The sequence below is a fragment of the Diorhabda sublineata genome, chromosome 1 (genome assembly GCF_026230105.1).
Source record: "Diorhabda sublineata isolate icDioSubl1.1 chromosome 1, icDioSubl1.1, whole genome shotgun sequence".
In the NCBI taxonomy this organism is placed as follows: Eukaryota; Metazoa; Arthropoda; class Insecta; order Coleoptera; family Chrysomelidae; genus Diorhabda; species Diorhabda sublineata.
In genome coordinates, this window is record NC_079474.1 from 33216792 (window position 1) to 33241896 (window position 25105).

A 25105-nucleotide genomic window follows, 5' to 3' on the forward strand; every position below is an offset into this window, starting at 1 on the left:
ATATTTGGAAATAAGGTCGGGAGAGAAGGGTTAAAAATCTTAGAACCTCTCAACACTTTCGGATTGCTGCATACAGAATAAAGATCGCCAACATCTGTCACGGATAGATACCACAAGAAGAAGACCCATTTTTGGGAAGAGCATTTTGTCTCATTTGACCAAATCATCATTTTGTGATAAGCTTGATACTTCAAGGTCTTGTTCTAAAATTTCAGGTGTACTATAGTTTTTGGATGTAGCCATGAAGTTAGGCATAAAGGTCGTAGGTGATTTATGAAGCCTTTCATTGCAAAACGAACGAGACATTGTATAGAAAAATCTACGCTAGTGTCTAAGAGAGATATATGTTTGAGTGTATAGCTGACATCGATGGTTATGAAAGATGTATCGTTTGCATCCCAATTCAAACCTCCGATATCCGAAATAAAGCACTTTGACAACCTTCAAACTACACCGTTACGGCTCGATACAAGTTTCGACGAGATGTAAGTATATAAGCAGCGACACCATTATACGAGGGAGGTACCAATTAAGAAACTAAAAAGTGAGAAAATAGTTTGAAAAAAAATTGAAAAATACGCTTTTGAATCCTGACTTTAATGTTTTGCATTGTGAGCTGATTGAGGGATTGGAACAAGAGCCAAATATACTTTTAGGCACTGAAGAATTGAGAGCTCGAGACTTCCCAAATATTCTCCGCATATATAGATAATATTATTTGGATTGTACGAGCTGTTCGAAAAGTTTGAGGTTAGATTCGATAAAAAACAGTCATTAGTGAAATTCGTGGAAACAGACGAAGAAATATTTTTGTTATGAGAACAGATGCTACTACAACAACCAATGATTGTCTTAGAACGAAACTTAGTACCTAAACCTGACGTATATAATACGTCCTGGAACAAAATAATGATTCCTGAATTATTAGTTTGAGCTCGGGATTATTAAAATACTTTGTCAACATACCTTATGCAATGTAATGTGACACAATGGAACTTTCATCAAAAACAAAGTAAACAACGATAGTGGTTAGTGTATAGAACAAGTGTTTGTTAAGAATCTCGTTAAATTTACACTTGGAAAGCTACCCATACTATAAAGTCGCTTGCCGTCGTGCTACATTCGTCTAATTATATCTCGCTGGAAGATTCTACAACGACTTTGCCAATTTTTTTGTCGTAAATGTACGCGGAATGACGAAATATAAAGTGTTTTTGTGCCAGACCTTCATTTATATAGACACGAAAAGTGAAATTACATTCTTTAATTTCCAAAAGTACGATTCTGTTACCAACAAATCTACTATAAAATACTGAAGGTGATAAAAGATATATCTACTGAGAACCGTGTGCTGGATAAGTGCCTTTTCATTGTTAGAAATGGTCACTAGGTGCTAAATCGTGGTTATAGGATGGAGTAATTCCAGATTTCCCAATCACAATAATTCCTGCCTTGCTTGAACAATACAGGGTCTGGTATTATCATGACATCTTCACTCAATATGTCCGGACGATTGCGCTGGATGATATACCTACGTTTCAGGTTACATCATTACGGCAATCTTTAAATTTTCGACACTATTCACGCACGATAGATTTTTGCAGCACTACGGCCTTCAACCTGTAGAAAACGAATCACTATTAGCAATTCTCACATTCAATACTGGCGGATATGTTTAAGCGGCTGTAGCACAACGCCGACTGACGCCTGAGTGTGTAGTAATCGCATTTTTTTATTGTTAACTATCCAGAGCGTTTTCCATTGTCCATTATAAAAATTGTGGAAGTGAATTGCAAAGGAAAATCTGCACGGAAATATGGTTTCAATGGCCGAAAAAGGGATTGCAACTGTTTTGGGGACAATCATGGGATTGAGTTCATCGATTAACTACATCGCATTTACATTTATTACTTTAGAGTTTAAAGAAATCATTCCAATTAACAACTGAATGAAAACCATTCTAAAAGCAGCATTAAAAATAAATTATTATTCGAAATAGTATTGGTTCTCGCAACTTTGCAACTTGGATATCCCTTTAAATATCCCTATATTTACCTTCACGCACAACACCATAACTCACCAAGTTTTTCTCATAGACATGACTCATTCCCCGATAAATTTTTGCAGCACTATTGCCAACAGCCTGTCAAAAAAGAAACACTTCATAAAGCATCAATAATGGCGGACATGTTTCCGTGGCTGTAGCACAACGCCGACTGACGTCTGAATGCCAACAATGACGGAGTGTGTAGTGCGAGAGCTTTGCAGTCGCCTACAGTGCATGCCCGCTTGGAGCTTAAAGAAATCATTCCAATTTACAACTGAACGAAAACCATTCTAAAAGCATTAAAAATAAATTATTATTCGAAATGGAGTTTTAGTATTGGTCCTCGCAACTTTGCAATTTGGATATCCCTTTAAATATCCCCTATATTTACCTTCTGGTTATAAATTACATGACCCAAATGAAGCTTCCTGAATCCTTTTTTTATTAAAAGGAATCGAGTGTTAAGTGCCGTGTTTAAATTAAAAATTTCAGCTTAAATATGCATCCCAACTCATTTAACATGTTTCGAAATAAACATGTCGAGAGTCACTTCAACGAGAATATTTTTTAGGGCAAAAATCATGGAAAATGTGTAAAGGGGAAAAGTATAATGACGTTGTAAATCATTTTCGAGTTTGAAAAAGTCGTATTCGTATAACAGCGGTATGTAGTGAAAAAAATCCGCTCAACAACCAAGTAAAATATTTAAAAGCTACAAAATCAGATACTGCCGCATAATTGTAAAGTATAATGAGGTATAAAACAATGCAGAAAGGTGCAATTGAATCAGAATTATCCTGAGAAAATGATGATCAACACAACAGAAAAAAAATTTATTACAAAATTAGCATCAACCGTATACTGGTTATTTGTTAAATTAACTTCATGATGGAGATCTGCCTGAGGTAATTTTGTATTTAGGTCCTAAAATTTCAAATATTGTTCGTGGTAGATTTGATGACGATCTGCCTGAGTGTTCCATAGTCAATTTGCAATTGCAGTTGCTACATTTTGTTTCAGGTTTAGCATCAAATAAGTAGCTATGGGTCAAAAGGTCAAGAAGAACTTCATCTCTGCGGTTTTTCTTCCATTCATTGGGCACTATCACTATTTACAGCTTCCTTGGCGGCCACATTTGCCTCTTCTTTTCCTTTTATTCCAGTTGCTACTGGATCTTGATTGCTAAGGAATTCGTGGTGTAAATTTTTTGAAGGGTTTGGATTGAGCTAAGGGAATTTGTGAGTGTAAGGTCATTAGTTTCATTGGATGTGTGTAGTTCGATATATTGCATATAATTCAACAGTAAAAGTGGATGGTGGGAGGAGCTCTTAGCATTGAGTATGTCCTTCGATTAGCAAATGGGAGTCAATCCAGGTTGTTGTCGGAAATTAAATTTCAGTAACTGGGGCTTACAACTACTCTTGATGTCCCTTGGAGCGCACCTGAGTCATTCCATTGAACAACAGTTTATATTTAGATGGGATATTGGATATCAAGTACTTTGTATTGCTGTTTACATAAGACAGATATCTCAATTTTAATGAAATAATCTGGAATGTCTTTCATTCAAAATATTTTCTTCGTGTTCAAGAAACCGTCAATGTTATATTTTTATCTTCAAAATGGCCACGAAACGCAAAGTAATACCAGAAAATACAAAAGTACAAAAATTTTTAAAACGGAATCAAGTAGAAGTTTCATTCAGACTGTTCACCGAACATTAAGACTATAATATGGTGAAACACCATCTCATTGGAACCAAATACTTGGATCAAAGTTTACGAAGATGTACCAAATATCAATCAAATTGTCTCTCCACTTCTGATGGAAACAATTTAAGATCTTTTAACCGACATACTCTTATTTTACTGGGATTACTTCACTTTTGTATACAATAGGATTAGTATTTAAGGTAATATAAACACGCATATAGTGTTTTATATAGTCTCGACATCCAACTATAGCACAAGTCAGATTATTGAAACCACTTAATTTATTTATATTTTATGTTAATAAATAGTTTTTTCAAAGTTATTCAACTCTCAGTAGTTAAATTCCCGCAAAATCTTCCCTTGACGATTCCTATTCTTCTTCTTCAAAGTATTGTAGGCCTAGGCCTGTAGTTTCCAACTTTTTATCCTTGAGATGTTGATGTCCATCTTTTTAAAGGTCTTCTTAAAGGTCGTCGTGTCCCTGGTTTACCGTCTTTTTCTGATCATCCTGTCCACGTGTTTGTTCCAAGTTCTTCTACGTTTAAGTCCCCATCTGACTACGTCTTCCATCTCACATTCGTGTCTTGGCTGTGTTTCTCTTTCTGTCTCTTAGTGTGAATGTTTCTGAGTATTTTCATTTCTGTTGTTCGAATGATATATGTCAATATGGGTCTGGTATATTTTAACTTTTGCCCTTTTATTCAAACTGTTATTATTCCAGATAATGTCTCGGAGTGCGCCTGATATTCGACTGGCTTTGTTTGCTTGTCCTTTAACTTCATTTATTTTGTTCTATGACATTACCTGTTCTATAGTTTTATTTTCTAGGGCGAGATGTTTTGTTTTTAATCTTCGAGTCTAAAAATACTACATTATTAAGAAAATTTGGGTTTCAATCACAATATGTACGTAGATATTCCACAGACTTTCTATCGGGATCATCTTCTGGGAGTTCGATTTTTCTTTAAAAAGTTTATTACAAACGATTTTTGCATCCTCGCTTCTGCTTTTCCAGATTTTGTAGCATCAATCCGTTTCATTACATTTTGCACCAAACTACTTACTGGGCTACAAGCTTTTGGAAGACTTTTGATATATGTTTCTTTGAATAAAGCACGCGTTTCTTCATGACCTCGCTGTAATCTACCATCATTAGATTATCTAACCATTTTTTTTTTGGTTAAAGAAGCCATAGTGATAAAATTGTGAGACTGACACTGACAAAACAGTTATTTTCCTTACAATTCATAAAATGAGAAGTTTCCACAAAGTACATTTCTTTGACTGAATACTTTTAACTATATAATTTTTTTTTATAGATTTAAAAACAAGTTTTTTATTAATTCTCTCAGTTTTTTCTTATGTTTTGCATCAATTTTATACATCACTCTGAGCAGTCATAAATTTTTAAGTTATTTCCACGATTCAAACAAATCCATTATAAATTCTTTCAGGTGCAGAATGTTTCAAAGTTAAAAATATTATGAGATAATTATTTCAATTTCATATTAAAGGCCTTGTTGATATTTCAAAGAAACCTTCATTTTTTGTATCAGCTCCTGTTAACATCAATTTAAAAATTTCATTTAGTACATCAGTTATATTAGCTTCAATTGTATGTAAGTTTTTTTTTGTTAGCTCCTGGACTAAGAACAAAGATTCGAAACCTCCGATGTCCGTGTTATGGCTCGATATAAGTTTCGACGAGATGTAGGTATATAAGCAGCGAAGTTAGAAACCAGACCATTCTCTGAAGAAGTAAAAAAGGTTGTTTCTTGAATTTTGGTATTATAATCAGAGATCGAGACAAACGGTGTATTGTGAATTAATCTTTAGCTTACTATAATTCACTCGGTTTCCAAATAATCGCTTTTCATCTTGATATTCGAAGATATTTCACTTGTAAGTCTTGGCTCTGTAAATTTTTCTAAATAAATAACAAAAAAAGTTTTATATCTTTTTGGATTATATATCAATTTTAACAGGAAAAATACATAAATGTACGTGAACCATCTGCAAAGGAAGTTTTTATCTCGTTGCCGAAAGCTTTAAGAGTCAACTAATGGTATGCAAATAAGCGGGAAAACGATTTCCAAAGGCCGTCTGAAACTCAAATTATGCGATTTCGATATCTCCCAGAGATATATTTTCCTTGATAGTTTAATAGCTACAAGACAGGTTTTATTGTTTTAATGGCTGCCCAATACGATTCACAGTTATATTCTGGGTGGCTGTTCAGCACGTAAGCCTTCAAATAGGCCCGTCGTGCCCAAAAAAATGTCATCATTGATGATAACTATGATAAGAAATTATCTAAATTTGAAGTGACACTGTATGTAGACAGTTGGTCGAAAATGTTCACTTTTGGTTTCATTCCACGTAGAATTTATTCCTCTTTAACTTTGATAATAACTTCTTTCTTCATTGATAAATGTATTGACTTATATAATTATTACCGATAACTTGAAGTTAAAACGAATTTTTTTCAAAAATGTGGAAAACTGGTCCAACTTTGATGTACAGTAGTGTAGAAAAATGTGGAACTAATCTCATTAAATGCAGAATTTAAAGTTCTTTAAGAGATAATACTGTAAAACCGCAAAAACACCTCTTTTGGGGATACATCCCCCCGCCACAACTCCGGCGATGTGGAAAACTTAAGATATTTATATTGGGGTAGAAATAAACCTGTTGAAACAATAAAACTTTTTATAGCAATTATTTCCGATTTGAAGTATAATTCTACTGGACTATCAGTTCTAGTTAGGTATATAAAATCAAATTATTTTAATTTCTGAAATCTATAGTATACACCTCGTATATTAGTGAGGAGAATGTGCATGAAAATTTCTAATTTTTATGTTTTGATATTTATCTCGCAGACTTTCACTATAAAATATTATCTTTATTGTTAGTCCAGTCAAATTAGACCAAAAATTAATATACAGAAAGTTACAAGCTGGAAATCAGTGAAATTGTTCAAAATATAATTATAGCACAATTTTTTGCAGCTTCAAAAAGGGATGTAGCGCTAAATGTGGAGGAATGGAGCATTGGAGGATAAATATTTTTAGAATTAGGGTTTTTCTAATCGCAATATCTCATAAACGATGGCTCGTAGGAAAAAAAGTATCGGTACGTTTTATATAGATAATTTTATGATTAACAATTTTTGTATAAGGTATTTTTATGATAAAACTTACAGTTTTGCTGAAAATCGCGAAAAACTCATTTTTTTGACCTTTGACCTTTATTAAAAATTTTTCCATGCATGGGAACGGTGGGGAATTTAAAAATTTTTTTATAATTATATTTTGAACGATTCCACTGATTTTCAGCTTATTTTGACGTTATGTATAACCAAATGTCTAAATTGACCGGACTATACGGGCTGTTCCACGTCGGGTTGAAACTATCTGTATATGGCAAAATACTTTTAGTAAAATCATGAAAATTTCTATGTTTGGGTTTTTGGATACGATCTTTATAACTAAAATATTTTCAAAGATGGTCGAGTTTCGGTTCTACCGGAAGTCGACTGTAACTTTGTTATTTTAAATGGAACACCCTGTATATTAATACATTTTTGAAATCTACGTAAAATTTTAGTATACTTCTGTCTAAAAACTTTTTTCGAAAATTGCATACTTTTTGGGTTATTAATATTTTTGTAAGAAATTTGACCGTTGCAAATCCTTATAAATTATTTTCTGTCATACGTCAATTGTTGATACTTTCGAAAATCGTTAAAATTGCTAGTTCTCAATTTGATAACGAAGATTAGAATAGAAAAAACGGGTGGTTCTATTTGAAAAAATGAAGAAATTTGATATTTATCAAGTTAAACTTTGGACACTTTTTATACACACCCTGTATAAAACGAAAAAATTTTCAACATATATTCAAATACGTCTAACCTTGCTAAAAGCAACCGAACAGAAACCATTTTCATATCTTTAAGGGTATCCTCGTAAAAAATAGTTTATAGGGGTATGCAACGGTTTACAAAAAAATTAATAACTCAAAAAGTATGTATTTTTCGAAAAAAGTTTTTAGACAAAAGTATATTAAATTTTTATGTAGATTTCAAAAATGTATTAATATACAGGATGTTCCATTTAAAATAAAAGTTACCGTCGTTAGTTAAAAAGATCGTATCCGAGAACCCAAACGTAGAAATTTTCACGATTTTACTATAAGTATTTTGCCATATACAGATAGTTTTAACTGGGACACACTATATTATGAGTTCAATGTAAATTAATGAACCTAAATATGTCTAAATCAGATGTTTGATTGTTTGATATCACTACATTATCATCGGCGGAGCTGGGAAAAAAATTCACATCCAGAAACGTGTGACGAGGGTCGGCAAACTCAGGTCGAAGCATTTGGGACGGAAACAAAGACCAATGCGTCTGCACGAGATTATGTGTAAATTTCTTCAAATGTTTCGCAATTAACACAAACGATGCGTTCGGATCGTGAGTTTGAGAAAACTAAATAATTTTTAATTAACGTTTAATAACGTACATCTGTTAATAACCACGCTGTTGTCGGTTGTAACTTCTATTCGATTGCTTCAAGTTCTATTTAAAGTTTTCCTATTTATTCCAGTATTAAGAGCTTGCCGAATTGATTTACATTTATTCTAATTTATAATTAAATAAAATTCTCTCCGCTTTTACCCGATTAACATTGGGATATCTAGAATTGAATTAAACTGTTCAGAAGCAGGAGGAAGCTGTAATTAAATGTTCCGAAAGCTTTCGTTAAACAACTCATCCAACTACAATGTTTTTAATCGAGAAAAAACAAATTTCTCGTTTTCTCTATCGTGTCCAGAAACAGTTTTAGTTATAAAAAACGAAAAATATTCAATTTAACATAAACTAATAATAATAATAATAATGTAAAAATATCTTTTTGTGAAATTCTCATACGAATTGTTTTCGTTCTCGTAAATTCAGACTTGAAAGTTTTCAAATGGGAAAAAAATCTAGTATAGTATAAGTACAAAATGAAAATAACTATTTTCTTTGGAAATAGGTGACGTCCTATCAGGAGAGGAGGATTATAAAAATGTGACAACCTATGAAAAGACCGGTGGAGGGGTTAGCCCCAAAGGAAATTCGCCTTTAAAGACGTCAAAATATAATCAAAATAAAAATTTGAAACATGAAGAGTGGGAGAGAGTTTTATTGAGTAATGAGTTAGAGCTTGCGGTTTTTGGAATGTGTAATCCCGACTGTAAAACACGGCGAAGGCTCGGTGATGGTTTGGGAAGGTTTTGGAGGAAGAGCGAATGGAAATCCTGGTGAAATTTGAAGGAATTATGAAGAAAGAAGTTGGTTAATCGATTGAGTCGGTTGGAAACGCACTGTGACGCAAATCTTTATCACAACCGCGTGAATGGGTGTGCCCAAATATGACGTTTCGACGAGAAGTAGCTTCTGCATTGGAAAGAAAACGAGCTATAGAAGAATAGAAAGTTATATACGTGGTATGAAGGCCGTATTGAGATATCAAAAGGCATATACAGGGTGTATCGACTTATCATGATGTCAAAAGGGCATTAAAAATGCAGATAAACGACATTTACATTCACAACAGACCCCAGAAACTGGGAAGTGACATTTTAGAAGGGAAACAACACACGTGTGGAGTCGAATTGTGAGGAAAAAATGTAGTTTGACTTATTAAGAGTAATTTTTTATCAGTTTATCGATTCTTTCAACGCCTTTATCAATATTTATGGTTGATAGCCATGTATTAATCTTTTTTTGTTGAAAAACTTTACTAATTTCATCGCCTAAGCAAAATATAAAGGTCGTTGTAGATTTAATAGCACTTTATTTCGAATTTTTCAAAGGGATTGAAAGTATTACTTCTTTTGCTTTATCTAAATAAATCTGTAAACTTTTTACCAAGAAAACAAAAGGCCCAGAAGAGGAACAATTAAAACGGTCTGTTTTTTAGTCGTCAATTAAAGTAGACGACCGATGTCGGTTCGCAACCGTCATCGTAACTAGCAAAGTTTGCCAATTAAAACTTTACCGAAATAGAATTGACAGAATATTAAATATTTTAAATGCGGAATACAGAATTACGAACTATAACGTATTTTATGACACATTCGACAAAATTCAATATAATTTCATCTCGTACAGAAACAGCAAATGCATATATACAACAAAAACCAAAAGCGCTAGCAACACGCCACGCCACGCCAAGTGTCGAACATCTATTTTACCATGTAATTCAATTCTCTGTTTACACACTCAGCCCACCACACGCCATCCCAAATGGTACGGAAAAACATATGCACACATATTCCACACGTGGCGTGGAGTGGCGTGATGTATTGCTAGTGGGTTTCAGCCTTTATACTCATGTTTAAAAAAGGAGATAAGACAAGATCCTGCTAACTACAGAAAGATGAATCTGCTACAGCATTGAAACTCGTTACAAAAATTATCACCAACAAAATTAACTCAATTAAAACACTAGCATATGAAGGGAAGGATTAAAATCAGGAAGATCCTACGTAGATACAGTATTTATTCTACGACAATTAGTTGAGGAATGCATAGAATATAAAAAACCGACATTCCTATGCTTCATCGACGGGAAGGAACTATTATAACTAGAAGGTCACATAATATAAGAGAGAATGAAATGCAACCACCTTGGAATTGACATACCCAGTTATGGAGACAAGTAACTGGAGGGCATGTCTTCAGAACCTAGTATGGTGGAAGAAACAACTAGCACAAGAAACGAAGGCACGAATTTACAAAGCGACAATCCGGGTTATAATGACCAGCAAAATCAAAAACGAAGCAACTTTTGGAGACTACAAAAACGAAAATTCCGAAGCGGATCTCGGGAAAAGCACTAATAGACCAAAATAGTAGCGAAATAAGTCGAATTACAGATGATAGACTGGTAATAACAGCAAGGATTGAATGTCCAATCGGAAAACGAAAGATGATAAGGAAGATATCGAAGAAGGAATAGAGGTTAAATCTATTATGGATAAAAGAAGAAGAAGAAATTGACATTATTCGACATGTACCTTCTTTTGCAGTTACCTTGATCTGCATATTATGGTGGCAAGATGTTGTTTGTGTCTTTCCAGTGCTCTTATACGACGCAGAGGATTGAGCAGAGCATCTCGACTCAAATTCACCATAAATATCAATTGTATAGTGTTGACAAACATTCCACTGGTATTAGCTAGAAATTCCAGGACCGACAATTTAGAAATTCGTATTGAGTATTGAACGTTGTATTAATATATTTTTTAATGCAATAAGTGATTTTCAATAAGGTATTAATTTTATAAATTTCGAACTGTATCGAAAAAACTCCCGGACTATAATAGATAACGAAAAAATGACGATTATTCCGATTTAATACGTTTTTAGAAAAAAATCAGGTAGAGAAAATGATTGATAGCCCTCCAGGGGATTGTCAATCACTGTAAATTTTTCTAATACAAATTTAAACGATTGCGAGATTAGAGAAAAGTTTCTCGGAAGGGAATTTGTTATGTAAGAGGTTAGAAAAGTTTCTGGAACGGTCCAATTTCTCGTACAATTGTATCTTTGAAAACTTTCGGAAATATTTCAATTGATGTACAAAAAGAAACAAAATAATGTGGAAACTTGGTAATAACGTACGGGCATCAACTGAAGATGACTATTTACCGATTTTTTCAAGGCGGTTCTGAAATGTTTACAAAAGAAAGCGTTTTCTTCAGATTTTCCCTTAACTAGTGCTGTTAATTTACAAGTGTTTATATCATTATTTGCATTACAAATCTTAAAAGCTTAGAATCAACCTTAAGATCCCAATATCACAACTTCAAAATCTTCCGTTAATATAAAACGATTTCGATAGATTAGATAAAAATGTGATCCAATTAGAAGATGTTTTGTTTTCTGATGAGTACAGATGTGAATGAAAATTCTCATTGGCAATATCTTGAAAAAATTTGGGCAGGAATTGTTGTCGTATTGATGGTTCCTATTTATTAAAGGTAACTGGTGTTTGTTGGTGCCTAACCTAACCAAATTTTTCCAAATCGCGAGATAAGAAGGCGCGAATCGATGGAATGGCCGGCACGATCTCCTGATTTGACCCCATTAGTCTTATTTTTGTGGGAATACATCAAATTGTATTGCATACAAAAATGAACCTCTTAGTTTAGATTGACTGTAACTAGATCAGTCACAACTAAGTTAGAAAACATTTTTATACAAAATTAGTATGTTGCCAAGATGTCCGCGGCGAGCATTTTGAACTTCACCTACATTGACATCAATGTTTTTTTTGTGTACATTATAAGAAATAATCATAATTCCTTACTAGGTTTTTCCGAAACAGTTCAGGATATTGTACATGACTAGATTTTGTTGAAGAATCCAAAGAATAAATAATATACAGAGGTTTGCATTTGAAATAGACATATTGGTATTGCCCACTATCACATGATACATTTTCTGTAGTTTTTTTTTGAATCAACGATTTTACTAACACCCACTCATTTATTTATTTATTCCTTTTGACCGTTTCACGCCGTATATCAATTTTGAGTTGAATGTTTCATCACTATCATCGTCATCACATATCAATATCAAAACCTAAAATGTTAATCTTTTGGCTGAAAGAATAACCGAGTTAGTTGAACAGAGACAAAGTTATCGTTGATTCAAAGATTTCGAGAGACCGTTTCACGTTCTAGGAGGTCTGGACAAGGACTTCCTTCAGTTCTCCTTGAGATGACCGTTTTTTGCAATTAAGAAATCGATCAATGACAAGTGTCGAGCTCAACAGCCTTTTAAGAGATATCCGAAATGTAAATATCTCTGATAGATCAATAAGACGACACCTTCAGAATGCTGGTCTACACAGCAGTCTCCAGGCACCTTTGCTAACCAGGCAGCAGACTAAGATTTGCAAGGCAACATTTAGATTGGAATTTAGAAAATTGGTGCCTAGTTTTGTTTACTAATGAGTCTAAGAGGTCCAGATGGACGTAATCAAATTCGAAGACGGCGAGGAGGCGTTCCAAGGAGGGTCTATCATGTTTTGGGGAGGAATTTGTTTTGGTGCCCGCACAGAATTAGTGTCTCTTCCTAGACCCGCCCTTAACGCACCAAGATACATAACTGAGATTCTTGAAAATCCATTTGGGCCATTTATTGGTGATGATTTTTGTTTAATGCATGATAATGCCGGACCACACGTTGCGGCAGATGTTCTGAACTACCTATACGAACTAGGAATTCATACCCTGGACTGGCCACCAACAAGTCCAGATATGAATCCTATTGACCATGTCATTTTAAAACGCCGCATTCTTCGTCGAAATCCATCTCCTCAAAATTTAAATGAGCTTGAGCAAAAGGCATTAGAATGCAAGTTTTATTTTTGAGAGAATTTGTTTTTATTGCCATGTTTTTATTTTTATTTTTTTAGTCATTGAAAATCACTATACATTTCTTATTATTGCGTCAAAATGATTGAAAAAAGTAAACAATAGCAATATTCATTTAAATTTAATTATAACAAAAAAAAAATTTCAGAAATCGGGGTGGTGCGTTATTTTTGACCACGAGTTTATTACGTTAAATATCTGTTAATTAATATTCTTTCTGTATTTTCGACAAACGCTAAAAAAGTCGTTGCAGTGCTTTTTAATAATAATGGAAATTCGTTAAAAGTATGGAGAGATTGTTTTATTGTTACAAACAACATATTTTACCAAAATTAAGGTAAGGCCCTGTATACATATCTAATGGAAAAACTATTCGCGCCACATTGTATTTTCGACAAGCGCTAAAAAAGTCATTGCAGTGCTTTTTAATAATAATGGAAATTCGTTAAAAGTATGGAGAGATTGTTTTATTGTTACAAAAAACATATTTTACCAAAATTAAGGTAAGGCCCTGTACACATATCTAATGGAAAAACTATTCGCGCCACATTGTATTTTCGACAAGCGCTAAAAAAGTCGTTGCAATGCTTTTTAATAATAATGGAAATTCGTTAAAAGTATGGAGAGATTGTTTTATTGTTACAAAAAACATATTTTACAAAAATTAATGTGAGGCCCTGTATACATATCTAATGGAAAAACTTTTCGCGCCACATTGTATTTTCGACAAGCGCTAAAAAAGTCGTTGCAGTGCTTTTTAATAATAATGGAAATTCGTTAAAAGTATGGAGAGATTGTTTTATTGTTACAAAAAACATATTTTACCAAAATTAAGGTAAGGCCCTGTATACATATCTAATGGAAAAACTTTTCGCGCCACATTGTATTTTCGACAAGCGCTAAAAAAGTCGTTGCAGTGCTTTTTAATAATAATGGAAATTCGTTAAAAGTATGGAGAGATTGTTTTATTGTTACAAAAAACATATTTTACAAAAATTAATGTAAGGCCCTGTATACATATCTAATGGAAAAACTTTTCGCGCCACATTGTATTTTCGACAAGCGCTAAAAAAGTCGTTGCAGTGCTTTTTAATAATAATGGAAATTCGTTAAAAGTATGGAGAGATTGTTTTATTGTTACAAAAAACATATTTTACCAAAATTAAGGTAAGGCCCTGTACACATATCTAATGGAAAAACTATTCGCGCCACATTGTATTTTCGACAAGCGCTAAAAAAGTCGTTGCAGTGCTTTTTAATAATAATGGAAATTCATTAAAAGTATGGAGAGATTGTTTTATTGTTACAAAAAACATATTTTACAAAAATTAATGTAAGGCCCTGTATACATATCTAATGGAAAAACTTTTCGCGCCACATTGTATTTTCGACAAGCGCTAAAAAAGTCATTGCAGTGCTTTTTAATAATAATGGAAATTCGTTAAAAGTATGGAGAGATTGTTTTATTGTTACAAACAACATATTTTACCAAAATTTAGGTAAGGCCCTGTATACATATCTAATGGAAAAACTTTTCGCGCCACATTGTATTTTCGACAAACGCTAAAAAAGTCGTTGCAGTGCTTTTTAATAATAATGGAAATTCGTTATAAGTATGGAGAGATTGTTTTATTGTTACAAAAAACATATTTTACAAAAATTAATGTAGGGCCCTGTATACATATCTAATGGAAAAACTATTCGCGCCACATTGTATTTTCGACATGCGCTAAAAAAGTCGTTGCAGTGCTTTTTAATAATAATGGAAATTCCTTAAAAGTATGGAGAGATTGTTTTATTGTTACAAAAAACATATTTTACAAAAATTAATGTAAGGCCCTGTATACATATCTAATGGAAAAACTTTTCGCGTCACATTGTATTTTCGACAAGCGCTAAAAAAGTCGTTGCAGTGCTTTTTAATAATAATGGAAATTCGTTAAAAGTATGGAGAGATTGTTTTATTGTTACAAAAAACATATTTTACCAAAATTAAGGTAAGGCCCTGTACACATATCTAATGGAAAAACTATTCGCGCCACATTGTATTTTCGACAAGCGCTAAAAAAGTCATTGCAGTGCTTTTTAATAATAATGGAAATTCGTTAAAAGTATGGAGAGATTGTTTTATTGTTACAAAAAACATATTTTACCAAAATTAAGGTAAGGCCCTGTACACATATCTAATGGAAAAACTATTCGCGCCACATTGTATTTTCGACAAGCGCTAAAAAAGTCGTTGCAGTGCTTTTTAATAATAATGGAAATTCATTAAAAGTATGGAGAGATTGTTTTATTGTTACAAACAACATATTTTACCAAAATTAAGGTAAGGCCCTGTATACATATCTAATGGAAAAACTTTTCGCGCCACATTGTATTTTCGACAAACGCTAAAAAAGTCGTTGCAGTGCTTTTTAATAATAATGGAAATTCATTAAAAGTATGGAGAGATTGTTTTATTGTTACAAACAACATATTTTACCAAAATTAAGGTAAGGCCCTGTATACATATCTAATGGAAAAACTTTTCGCGCCACATTGTATTTTCGACAAACGCTAAAAAAGTCGTTGCAGTGCTTTTTAATAATAATGGAAATTCGTTATAAGTATGGAGAGATTGTTTTATTGTTACAAAAAACATATTTTACAAAAATTAATGTAAGGCCCTGTATACATATCTAATGGAAAAACTTTTCGCGCCACATTGTATTTTCGACAAACGCTAAAAAAGTCGTTGCAGTGCTTTTTAATAATAATGGAAATTCCTTAAAAGTATGGAGAGATTGTTTTATTGTTACAAAAAACATATTTTACAAAAATTAATGTAAGGCCCTGTATACATATCTAATGGAAAAACTTTTCGCGTCACATTGTATTTTCGACAAGCGCTAAAAAAGTCGTTGCAGTGCTTTTTAATAATAATGGAAATTCGTTAAAAGTATGGAGAGATTGTTTTATTGTTACAAAAAACATATTTTACCAAAATTAAGGTAAGGCCCTGTACACATATCTAATGGAAAAACTATTCGCGCCACATTGTATTTTCGACAAGCGCTAAAAAAGTCGTTGCAGTGCTTTTTAATAATAATGGAAATTCATTAAAAGTATGGAGAGATTGTTTTATTGTTACAAAAAACATATTTTACAAAAATTAATGTAAGGCCCTGTATACATATCTAATGGAAAAACTTTTCGCGCCACATTGTATTTTCGACAAGCGCTAAAAAAGTCATTGCAGTGCTTTTTAATAATAATGGAAATTCGTTAAAAGTATGGAGAGATTGTTTTATTGTTACAAACAACATATTTTACCAAAATTTAGGTAAGGCCCTGTATACATATCTAATGGAAAAACTTTTCGCGCCACATTGTATTTTCGACAAACGCTAAAAAAGTCGTTGCAGTGCTTTTTAATAATAATGGAAATTCGTTATAAGTATGGAGAGATTGTTTTATTGTTACAAAAAACATATTTTACAAAAATTAATGTAGGGCCCTGTATACATATCTAATGGAAAAACTATTCGCGCCACATTGTATTTTCGACATGCGCTAAAAAAGTCGTTGCAGTGCTTTTTAATAATAATGGAAATTCCTTAAAAGTATGGAGAGATTGTTTTATTGTTACAAACAACATATTTTACCAAAATTTAGGTAAGGCCCTGTATACATATCTAATGGAAAAACTTTTCGCGCCACATTGTATTTTCGACAAACGCTAAAAAAGTCGTTGCAGTGCTTTTTAATAATAATGGAAATTCGTTATAAGTATGGAGAGATTGTTTTATTGTTACAAAAAACATATTTTACAAAAATTAATGTAGGGCCCTGTATACATATCTAATGGAAAAACTATTCGCGCCACATTGTATTTTCGACATGCGCTAAAAAAGTCGTTGCAGTGCTTTTTAATAATAATGGAAATTCCTTAAAAGTATGGAGAGATTGTTTTATTGTTACAAACAACATATTTTACAAAAATTTTAAGGTAAGGCCCTGTACATATATTTAATGGAAAAACTTTTCGCGCCACATTGTATTTTCGACAAGCGCTAAAAAAGTCGTTGCAATGCTTTTTAATAATAATGGAAATTCGTTAAAAGTATGGAGAGATTGTTTTATTGTTACAAAAAACATATTTTATGAAAATTAAGGTAAGAAAAAGTAGGTTTTATAATGAATGATGTATCGATTTCTCCAACAAACCATGGTATGTTTGTAGTAGCTACTACCTCTGAGTTACAAGGACTCAGAAATCGATATTTGCTTTTAGTTGTTCTGTAAATAAAACAATGGTTTATATAGGGATTAGAGATATTTTACATAATATGAAACTCGAAAAGTTGTTTTTAGTATAATTATATGAATAGCGCACGGAAATTTTTTCCTGAAAAGACAGTTATTGATTTTTCTGAAAAACAACAACAAAATTAGTATATTCAGGAATCGTGTGTATAGATAAAAACATTTGTTGTACAATTCGTATTATTGCAGAAATTTAGTCCCTTCGGTATTTCATTATTTAGAATTAAAGATGTTGAAGCAGACGTTCGCATACATTTTGATTTTCCTTTGTATGGATACTTCTATGTTGATGATATGGCATCCAACATGTGAACGATTTCAAAAAGCAGCAAATAATCTTCATCTGTTCATGTTTTTAAGCCATAGATCAGCATATTTTCGATAAAATACACAGTGCTTGAATGTGCATGTGAATTGGTAGAGGTAAAACTTTTCCATCTTGCAAAAACACAACATTGAAGCGCCCATTATCTTCCACATCACTTTTCCCAGCAGATATTTTTCAACTAAGACTTCACATAAAAAGTTGATAATCGTTTTCATATCTCGACCTGGAGTTTGCTGCAAATCAGCACTGGCATTCAGACATAGTAGGCATTTTAAGAAGTGGAGTACATCGCGTGGACATGAGAAAGCTGTGCGAAAAATTGGCGCCGCGTTTGCTCCCAATGGCACAAAAACAGCGTCGTGAAGATGATTCCTTCGAAAACATTGGATTGAAAAGGAAAACCAGCTCCAAAGAAGGCAAAGACCGTTCCATTTGTAGGCAAGGTATTGGCAACGGTTTTTTGGAATGCTCTTTGGATAATTTTCATTGAATAACTTGAAAAAGGGAAAACTATCAACTGCGAACTTATTTTAACGTTTGAGCGAAGAAATCAAGTAAAAACCACCGCATTTGGCTAAGCAGAAAGTGTTGAAATACACCTCACGCACACTAATCGCCAGATTTAGCCTCCTGGGATTATTTTCTGTTGAAAAAATGACTTGGTAATCGAATATTTTCCAGCAGGTGATTTCGGTAGTTAATGGATATTTTGAGGATTCTTATTATAAAAATGGGAACGAACTTATTGAAAATCTCTGGGATGTATGGAGCTAAAAGGAAATAAATGTTGGATCAGGTACTTCTGGGACCATCCTCGTAGTTTACGTTTTGGAGACTTTCATTCAGGAAGCGGTCGATTTGGCAAACTATAGAGACAGAAAATTTGAACTTGTCTATTTTGTAAGTTTTTGGACAGCTTCATTATTGCGACCCTTTGTGTTCTCTACATAGATAAACGACGCGTTTTAACATTACACGTTCGCCCTTAACGCCCTTTTAGATGTTAATCGACTTTTCTTCGCATATTGACCTTGAGATTAAATTATATTCTAGTTATTGCGAACATTTCTTCAATTCTCAGATTATCACTTAATTCCAGATTGTTTTGTCTATCTGTCTATCTATACGAGGTGTAATCAAAAGATACGCTGATTTATTCAGTTCAAAACAACGTAGTGGAATTTTTTTTGAATATTTAGTTTAAAAGAATCTTTTAGAATGGAAATGGAATGAGAATTCGAAATACCGTCCGAAAGTTAAAGTTGATTTTAGCATACTTTTGAAGGGTAAGATATTAATTGAAAACCACCCCAAATATTTCATAAACAAAGAAAGGTATGAGAAAAAGTTCGAGGCTAAGAAAATAGGAACTAGAATTTTGTATAAAACTGTTTCATATCATCATAATGACTTACGTAGTGAAGTCCATGAGTTATTTGCCTAACATAGAAGGAAAGTTCATAATTAACCCTACAAATAACCCACGCAGGTATATTTATTTTTATATCAATTTGGCCTGAATTATAAAAAAAATGCTTTTTCAATTTTATAATTTCAAATAAGCCCTTTAGATATGAACCTAAAATTTTGAAAATATTTTCCGCTTGTCTCTTGGTGTCACTTTTGTGTCAATTTTTCCCTGAAGCCGTAATATAAACCGTTCCTGAGGTATGTCCACCTGGTACGTCATTTAAAGATTTCTTAGTTATACAGGGCGAGTTAAAACTATCTGTTTATGGCAAAATACTTATAGTAAAATCATGAAAATTTCTATGTTTGCGTTTTCGGATATTTTTAACTAAAATATTTGCAAAGATGGCCGACTTCCGGTTCTACCGTGAAATGGAGTACATATTTTTAAAATTAAAGTTTTACGAATCGCCATATCTCAGAAACGGTGACTCGTAGGAAAAAAAGTATCGATACATTTTTTATAGATACTTTTATGATTTACAATTTTTGTCTAAGGTATTTTTATGATAAAACTTATCGTTTTGCTGAAAATCGCGAAAAACTCGTTTTTTTAACCTTTGACCTTTAGTAAAATTTTTTCCATGCATGGGAACGGTGGGGAATTCAAAAATTCTATTTATAATTATATTTTGAACGATTTCACTGATTTTCAGCTTATTCTGACTTTATGTATAACCAAATGTCTAAATTAACTGGACTATACGAGTTAAAACTATCTGTATATGGTCGACTTCGGTTCTACAGGAAGTCGACTGTAACTTTGTTATTTTAAATTGAACACCCAGTATATTAACACATTTTTGAAATCTACGTAAAATTTTAGTATACTTTTGTCTAAAAACTTTTTTCGAAAAATGTGTACTTTTTGAATTATTAATTTTTTTGTAAACCTTTGCAGACCCTTATAATTTATTTTTTTACGAGAACACCCTTAAAGATATAAAAATGGTTTCTGTTCGGTTGCTTTTAGCAAGGTCAGACGTATTTGAAACTATGTTGAAAAATATTTCATTTTATACACGGTGTGTATAAAAATTGTTCAAAGTTTAACTTCATAAATATCAAATTTCTTTATTTTTTTATCAGTTTTATTGGAACATTCAGGTCTTAGATTTGTTATCTGCTAAAGCAAATAAAAAAAATTTCTTTAAAGATACTTACAACAAAAATATAGACATAAGTTATCTCCAGTCGCCCCTTTCTCTCTATATATATGTATATATATGATTGGCATATTATTTATGAGTTAGATGGTCTTAAATCTGATATAAAACTTCAAAAATATGTCAAATCAATTTTTCATTCCGTGGATCCGAAGTTACGGGAACAAAACGATCGTTTGTGAAACTTTACATGGCGCGTTTTGTTAAAATGAATAAATCATAGGTACAAAGAATTTTTGAAAAGAAATAAAAATTGCTTTACGACTACCTAGTTTATGAACGGAGTCAGAAATAATATTCTTTATAAACTGGGCCCACACATAGATTGGTAAGCTTAGAAATTTTCTTCTAAAGACACAAAAAAAAGTATTTTACGCACGAGTATCCTACAATATTTTATCTATAACCACATTAAAAAATTCTTTTGTTGAAAAATGAATTATAATTTAAATTTATGGTAGTTTTCTTTGACATTGGCCTGACTTTTTCGAGAAAAATATGCAATAAGAACATTTTCAGTGTGATTTTTGATTTTTTTAGCGTTACATCAATCCAAAAAATCGCTATTTGCCTTGTATGTATATTTTTCTCGACTCTTCCGGAAGCAGATTTTGATTCACATTGCCAGCAATTTCTGCAATCAGAAAACACACTCTCTCTTACTTATTTAATTCTCGAAAATAAACAAAGCACATAAATAAATAGACCTTACTAGAAATTAGTTCGAAAAAAAAAACAAATTGTCGCTATGATAAAAATATATATATAAACACAAACCTCGAACGAATTCTTTTTTCGTCAATTAGACTTTTATTATAACAGAACACGACGGGCTTCACGGCCCATGTTGTAGACGAGTAGGTAACAATAAATATAGTTTTAAAAGACACTAAAAAACACACTTTAAAACCACATCGAAGTAAAAAGTAAGTTTTAAAATAATCTTAAAACAATAATGAATGAAAAATACTAATATTGTGAAAAAGCGTCAGACAGTTGTAAAATTTGTTTCGTTGTAAAGACAAAATTTTCAGTGATAATTTCTAAAAAAAACTCTAAATAACCATTTTTGTATAAGGGATTTGAACCCACGATCAACGAAACCGGAGGTTGAGGCCTTATACCGCTAGGCGACGAACGTAATTAAAGTGGTGGGATATACTACCAATAATAAACCACTTCTCTTAAAAATGAGATAAAAATTTTATATAGAGTAAGAGAATGGGTTAAATAACAAAATTATAAAACAGAAAGAAGATTTTCACGTATTTCATTATTTGTACGATTTTTTAAACGTTTTTCTACTTTAAAAAAAATTATATTCAATTTGAATAACGATGCAATTAATAAATTGGAAATTAAAAAAAAAAACGAAATTTCAGTTCTTATGATAAGAGAGCGTGTTTTTTGATTTTTTAAAAATTTGTCATAAAGACAAAATTTTCAGTAATAATTTCTAAAAAAAATGTCTAAATAACAATTTTTTATACGGGATTTGAACCCACGATCAACGAAACCGGAGGTTGAGGCCTTAATCCCGCTAGGCGAACGAACGCAATTAAAGTGGTGGGATATACTAACAATAATAAACCACTTCTCTCAAAAATGAGATAAAAATTTTATATAGAGTAAGAGAATGGGTCAAATAACAAAATTATAAAACAGAAAGAAGATTTTCACGTATTTCATTATTTGTACGATTTTTTAAACGTTTTTCTACTTTAAAAAAGATTATATTCAATTTGAATAACGATGGAATTAATAAATTGGAAATTAAAAAAAAAAACGAAATTTCAGTTCTTATGATAAGAGAGCGTGTTTTTTGATTTTTTAAAAATTTGTCATAAAGACAAAATTTTCAGTAATAATTTCTTAAAAAAATGCCTAAATAACAATTTATTATACAGGATTTGAACCCCCGATCAACGAAACCGGAGGTTGAGGCCTTAATCCCGCTAGGCGAACGAACGCAATTAAAGTGGTGGGATATACTAACAATAATAAACTACTTCTCTTAAAAATGAGATAAAAATTTTATATAGAGTAAGAGAATGGGTTAAATAACAAAATTATAAAACAGAAAGAAGATTTTCACGTATTTCATTATTTGTACGATTTTTTAAACGTTTTTCTACTTTAAAAAAAATTATATTCAATTTGAATAACGATGCAATTAATAAATTGGAAATTAAAAAAAAAAACGAAATTTCAGTTCTTATGATAAGAGAGCGTGTTTTTTGATTTTTTAAAAACTTGTCATAAAGACAAAATTTTCAGTAATAATTTCTAAAAAAAATGTCTAAATAACAATTTTTTATACGGGATTTGAACCCACGATCAACGAAACCGGAGGTTGAGGCCTTAATCCCGCTAGGCGAACGAACGCAATTAAAGTGGTGGGATATACTAACAGTAATAAATCGCTTCTCTTAAAAATGAGATAAAAATTTTATATAGAGTAAGAGAATGGGTTAAATAACAAAATTATAAAACAGAAAGAAGATTTTCACGTATTTCATTATTTGTACGATTTTTTAAACGTTTTTCTACTTTAAAAAAAATTATATTCAATTTGAATAACGATGCAATTAATAAATTGGAAATTAAAAAAAAAAACGAAATTTCAGTTCTTATGATAAGAGAGCGTGTTTTTTGATTTTTTAAAAACTTGTCATAAAGACAAAATTTTCAGTAATAATTTCTAAAAAAAATGTCTAAATAACAATTTTTTATACGGGATTTGAACCCACGATCAACGAAACCGGAGGTTGAGGCCTTAATCCCGCTAGGCGAACGAACGCAATTAAAGTGGTGGGATATACTAACAATAATAAACTACTTCTCTTAAAAATGAGATAAAAATTTTATATAGAGTAAGAGAATGGGTTAAATAACAAAATTATAAAACAGAAAGAAGATTTTCACGTATTTCATTATTTGTACGATTTTTTAAACGTTTTTCTACTTTAAAAAAAATTATATTCAATTTGAATAACGATGCAATTAATAAATTGGAAATTAAAAAAAAAAAACGAAATTTCAGTTCTTATGATAAGAGAGCGTGTTTTTTGATTTTTTAAAAATTTGTCATAAAGACAAAATTTTCAGTAATAATTTCTTAAAAAAATGCCTAAATAACAATTTATTATACAGGATTTGAACCCCCGATCAACGAAACCGGAGGTTGAGGCCTTAATCCCGCTAGGCGAACGAACGCAATTAAAGTGGTGGGATATACTAACAATAATAAACTACTTCTCTTAAAAATGAGATAAAAATTTTATATAGAGTAAGAGAATGGGTTAAATAACAAAATTATAAAACAGAAAGAAGATTTTCACGTATTTCATTATTTGTACGATTTTTTAAACGTTTTTCTACTTTAAAAAAAATTATATTCAATTTGAATAACGATGCAATTAATAAATTGGAAATTAAAAAAAAAACGAAATTTCAGTTCTTATGATAAGAGAGCGTGTTTTTTGATTTTTTAAAAACTTGTCATAAAGACAAAATTTTCAGTAATAATTTCTAAAAAAAATGTCTAAATAACAATTTTTTATACGGGATTTGAACCCACGATCAACGAAACCGGAGGTTGAGGCCTTAATCCCGCTAGGCGAACGAACGCAATTAAAGTGGTGGGATATACTAACAGTAATAAATCGCTTCTCTTAAAAATGAGATAAAAATTTTATATAGAGTAAGAGAATGGGTTAAATAACAAAATTATAAAACAGAAAGAAGATTTTCACGTATTTCATTATTTGTACGATTTTTTAAACGTTTTTCTACTTTAAAAAAAATTATATTCAATTTGAATAACGATGCAATTAATAAATTGGAAATTAAAAAAAAAAACGAAATTTCAGTTCTTATGATAAGAGAGCGTGTTTTTTGATTTTTTAAAAACTTGTCATAAAGACAAAATTTTCAGTAATAATTTCTAAAAAAAATGTCTAAATAACAATTTTTTATACGGGATTTGAACCCACGATCAACGAAACCGGAGGTTGAGGCCTTAATCCCGCTAGGCGAACGAACGCAATTAAAGTGGTGGGATATACTAACAGTAATAAATCGCTTCTCTTAAAAATGAAATAAAAACTTTATAGAGAGTAAGAGAATGAGTCAAACAACAAAATTATAAAACAGAAAGAAGATTTTCACGTATTTCATTATTTGTACAATTTTTTAAACGACGTTTTTCTACTTTATAACAAAATTATATTGAATGAAATTTGAATAACGGCGCTATTAATAAATTGGAAATTAAAAGCAACATCGAAATTTGAATAATCCTTTTTTGATTTTAATTTATTCACAGATGAATTCCATCAGCAACTTTTCACCTTTTCTAATTCAGGTAAAGTTTATCAGCTTAATAACGAACACAACCATTAAAGATATAAAATTATTGATTATTTAAATGGAATTTCTTCTTTTTTTATAACAATAACCGAAAGCTATAAGTAATAAATCTCGAATTAGTGTTGTTTTATCTTATTGTATTTATTCGAATTTCATCCAGTGGCTTACTTCAAAATCTTTTTAATTAAAATATTTTCAAAAATGGCCGACTTCAGGTTCTACCGGAAGTCGACTGTAACTTTGTGATTTTAAATAGAA

The 25105-nt window shown here is 31.6% G+C and overlaps 1 protein-coding gene across 3 annotated transcripts in view; it reads right to left on the minus strand.

The window, feature by feature from the left end:
• LOC130441776 (cortactin-binding protein 2) overlaps window positions 1-25105 on the minus strand; it is a 128522-nt gene that overhangs the window by 49823 nt on the left and 53594 nt on the right. Inside the window, exon 1 of one of the 3 annotated variants that reach the window (XM_056775565.1) lies at window positions 967-1081. The exons of the other annotated variants lie outside the window; for them this stretch is intronic. Coding sequence (XP_056631543.1) covers window positions 967-1002 — 36 coding nt within the window. The 5' untranslated portion in view covers window positions 1003-1081. Of the gene's footprint in view, window positions 1-966; window positions 1082-25105 lie in introns of those variants that run through there. 3 annotated transcript variants of the gene reach the window in all.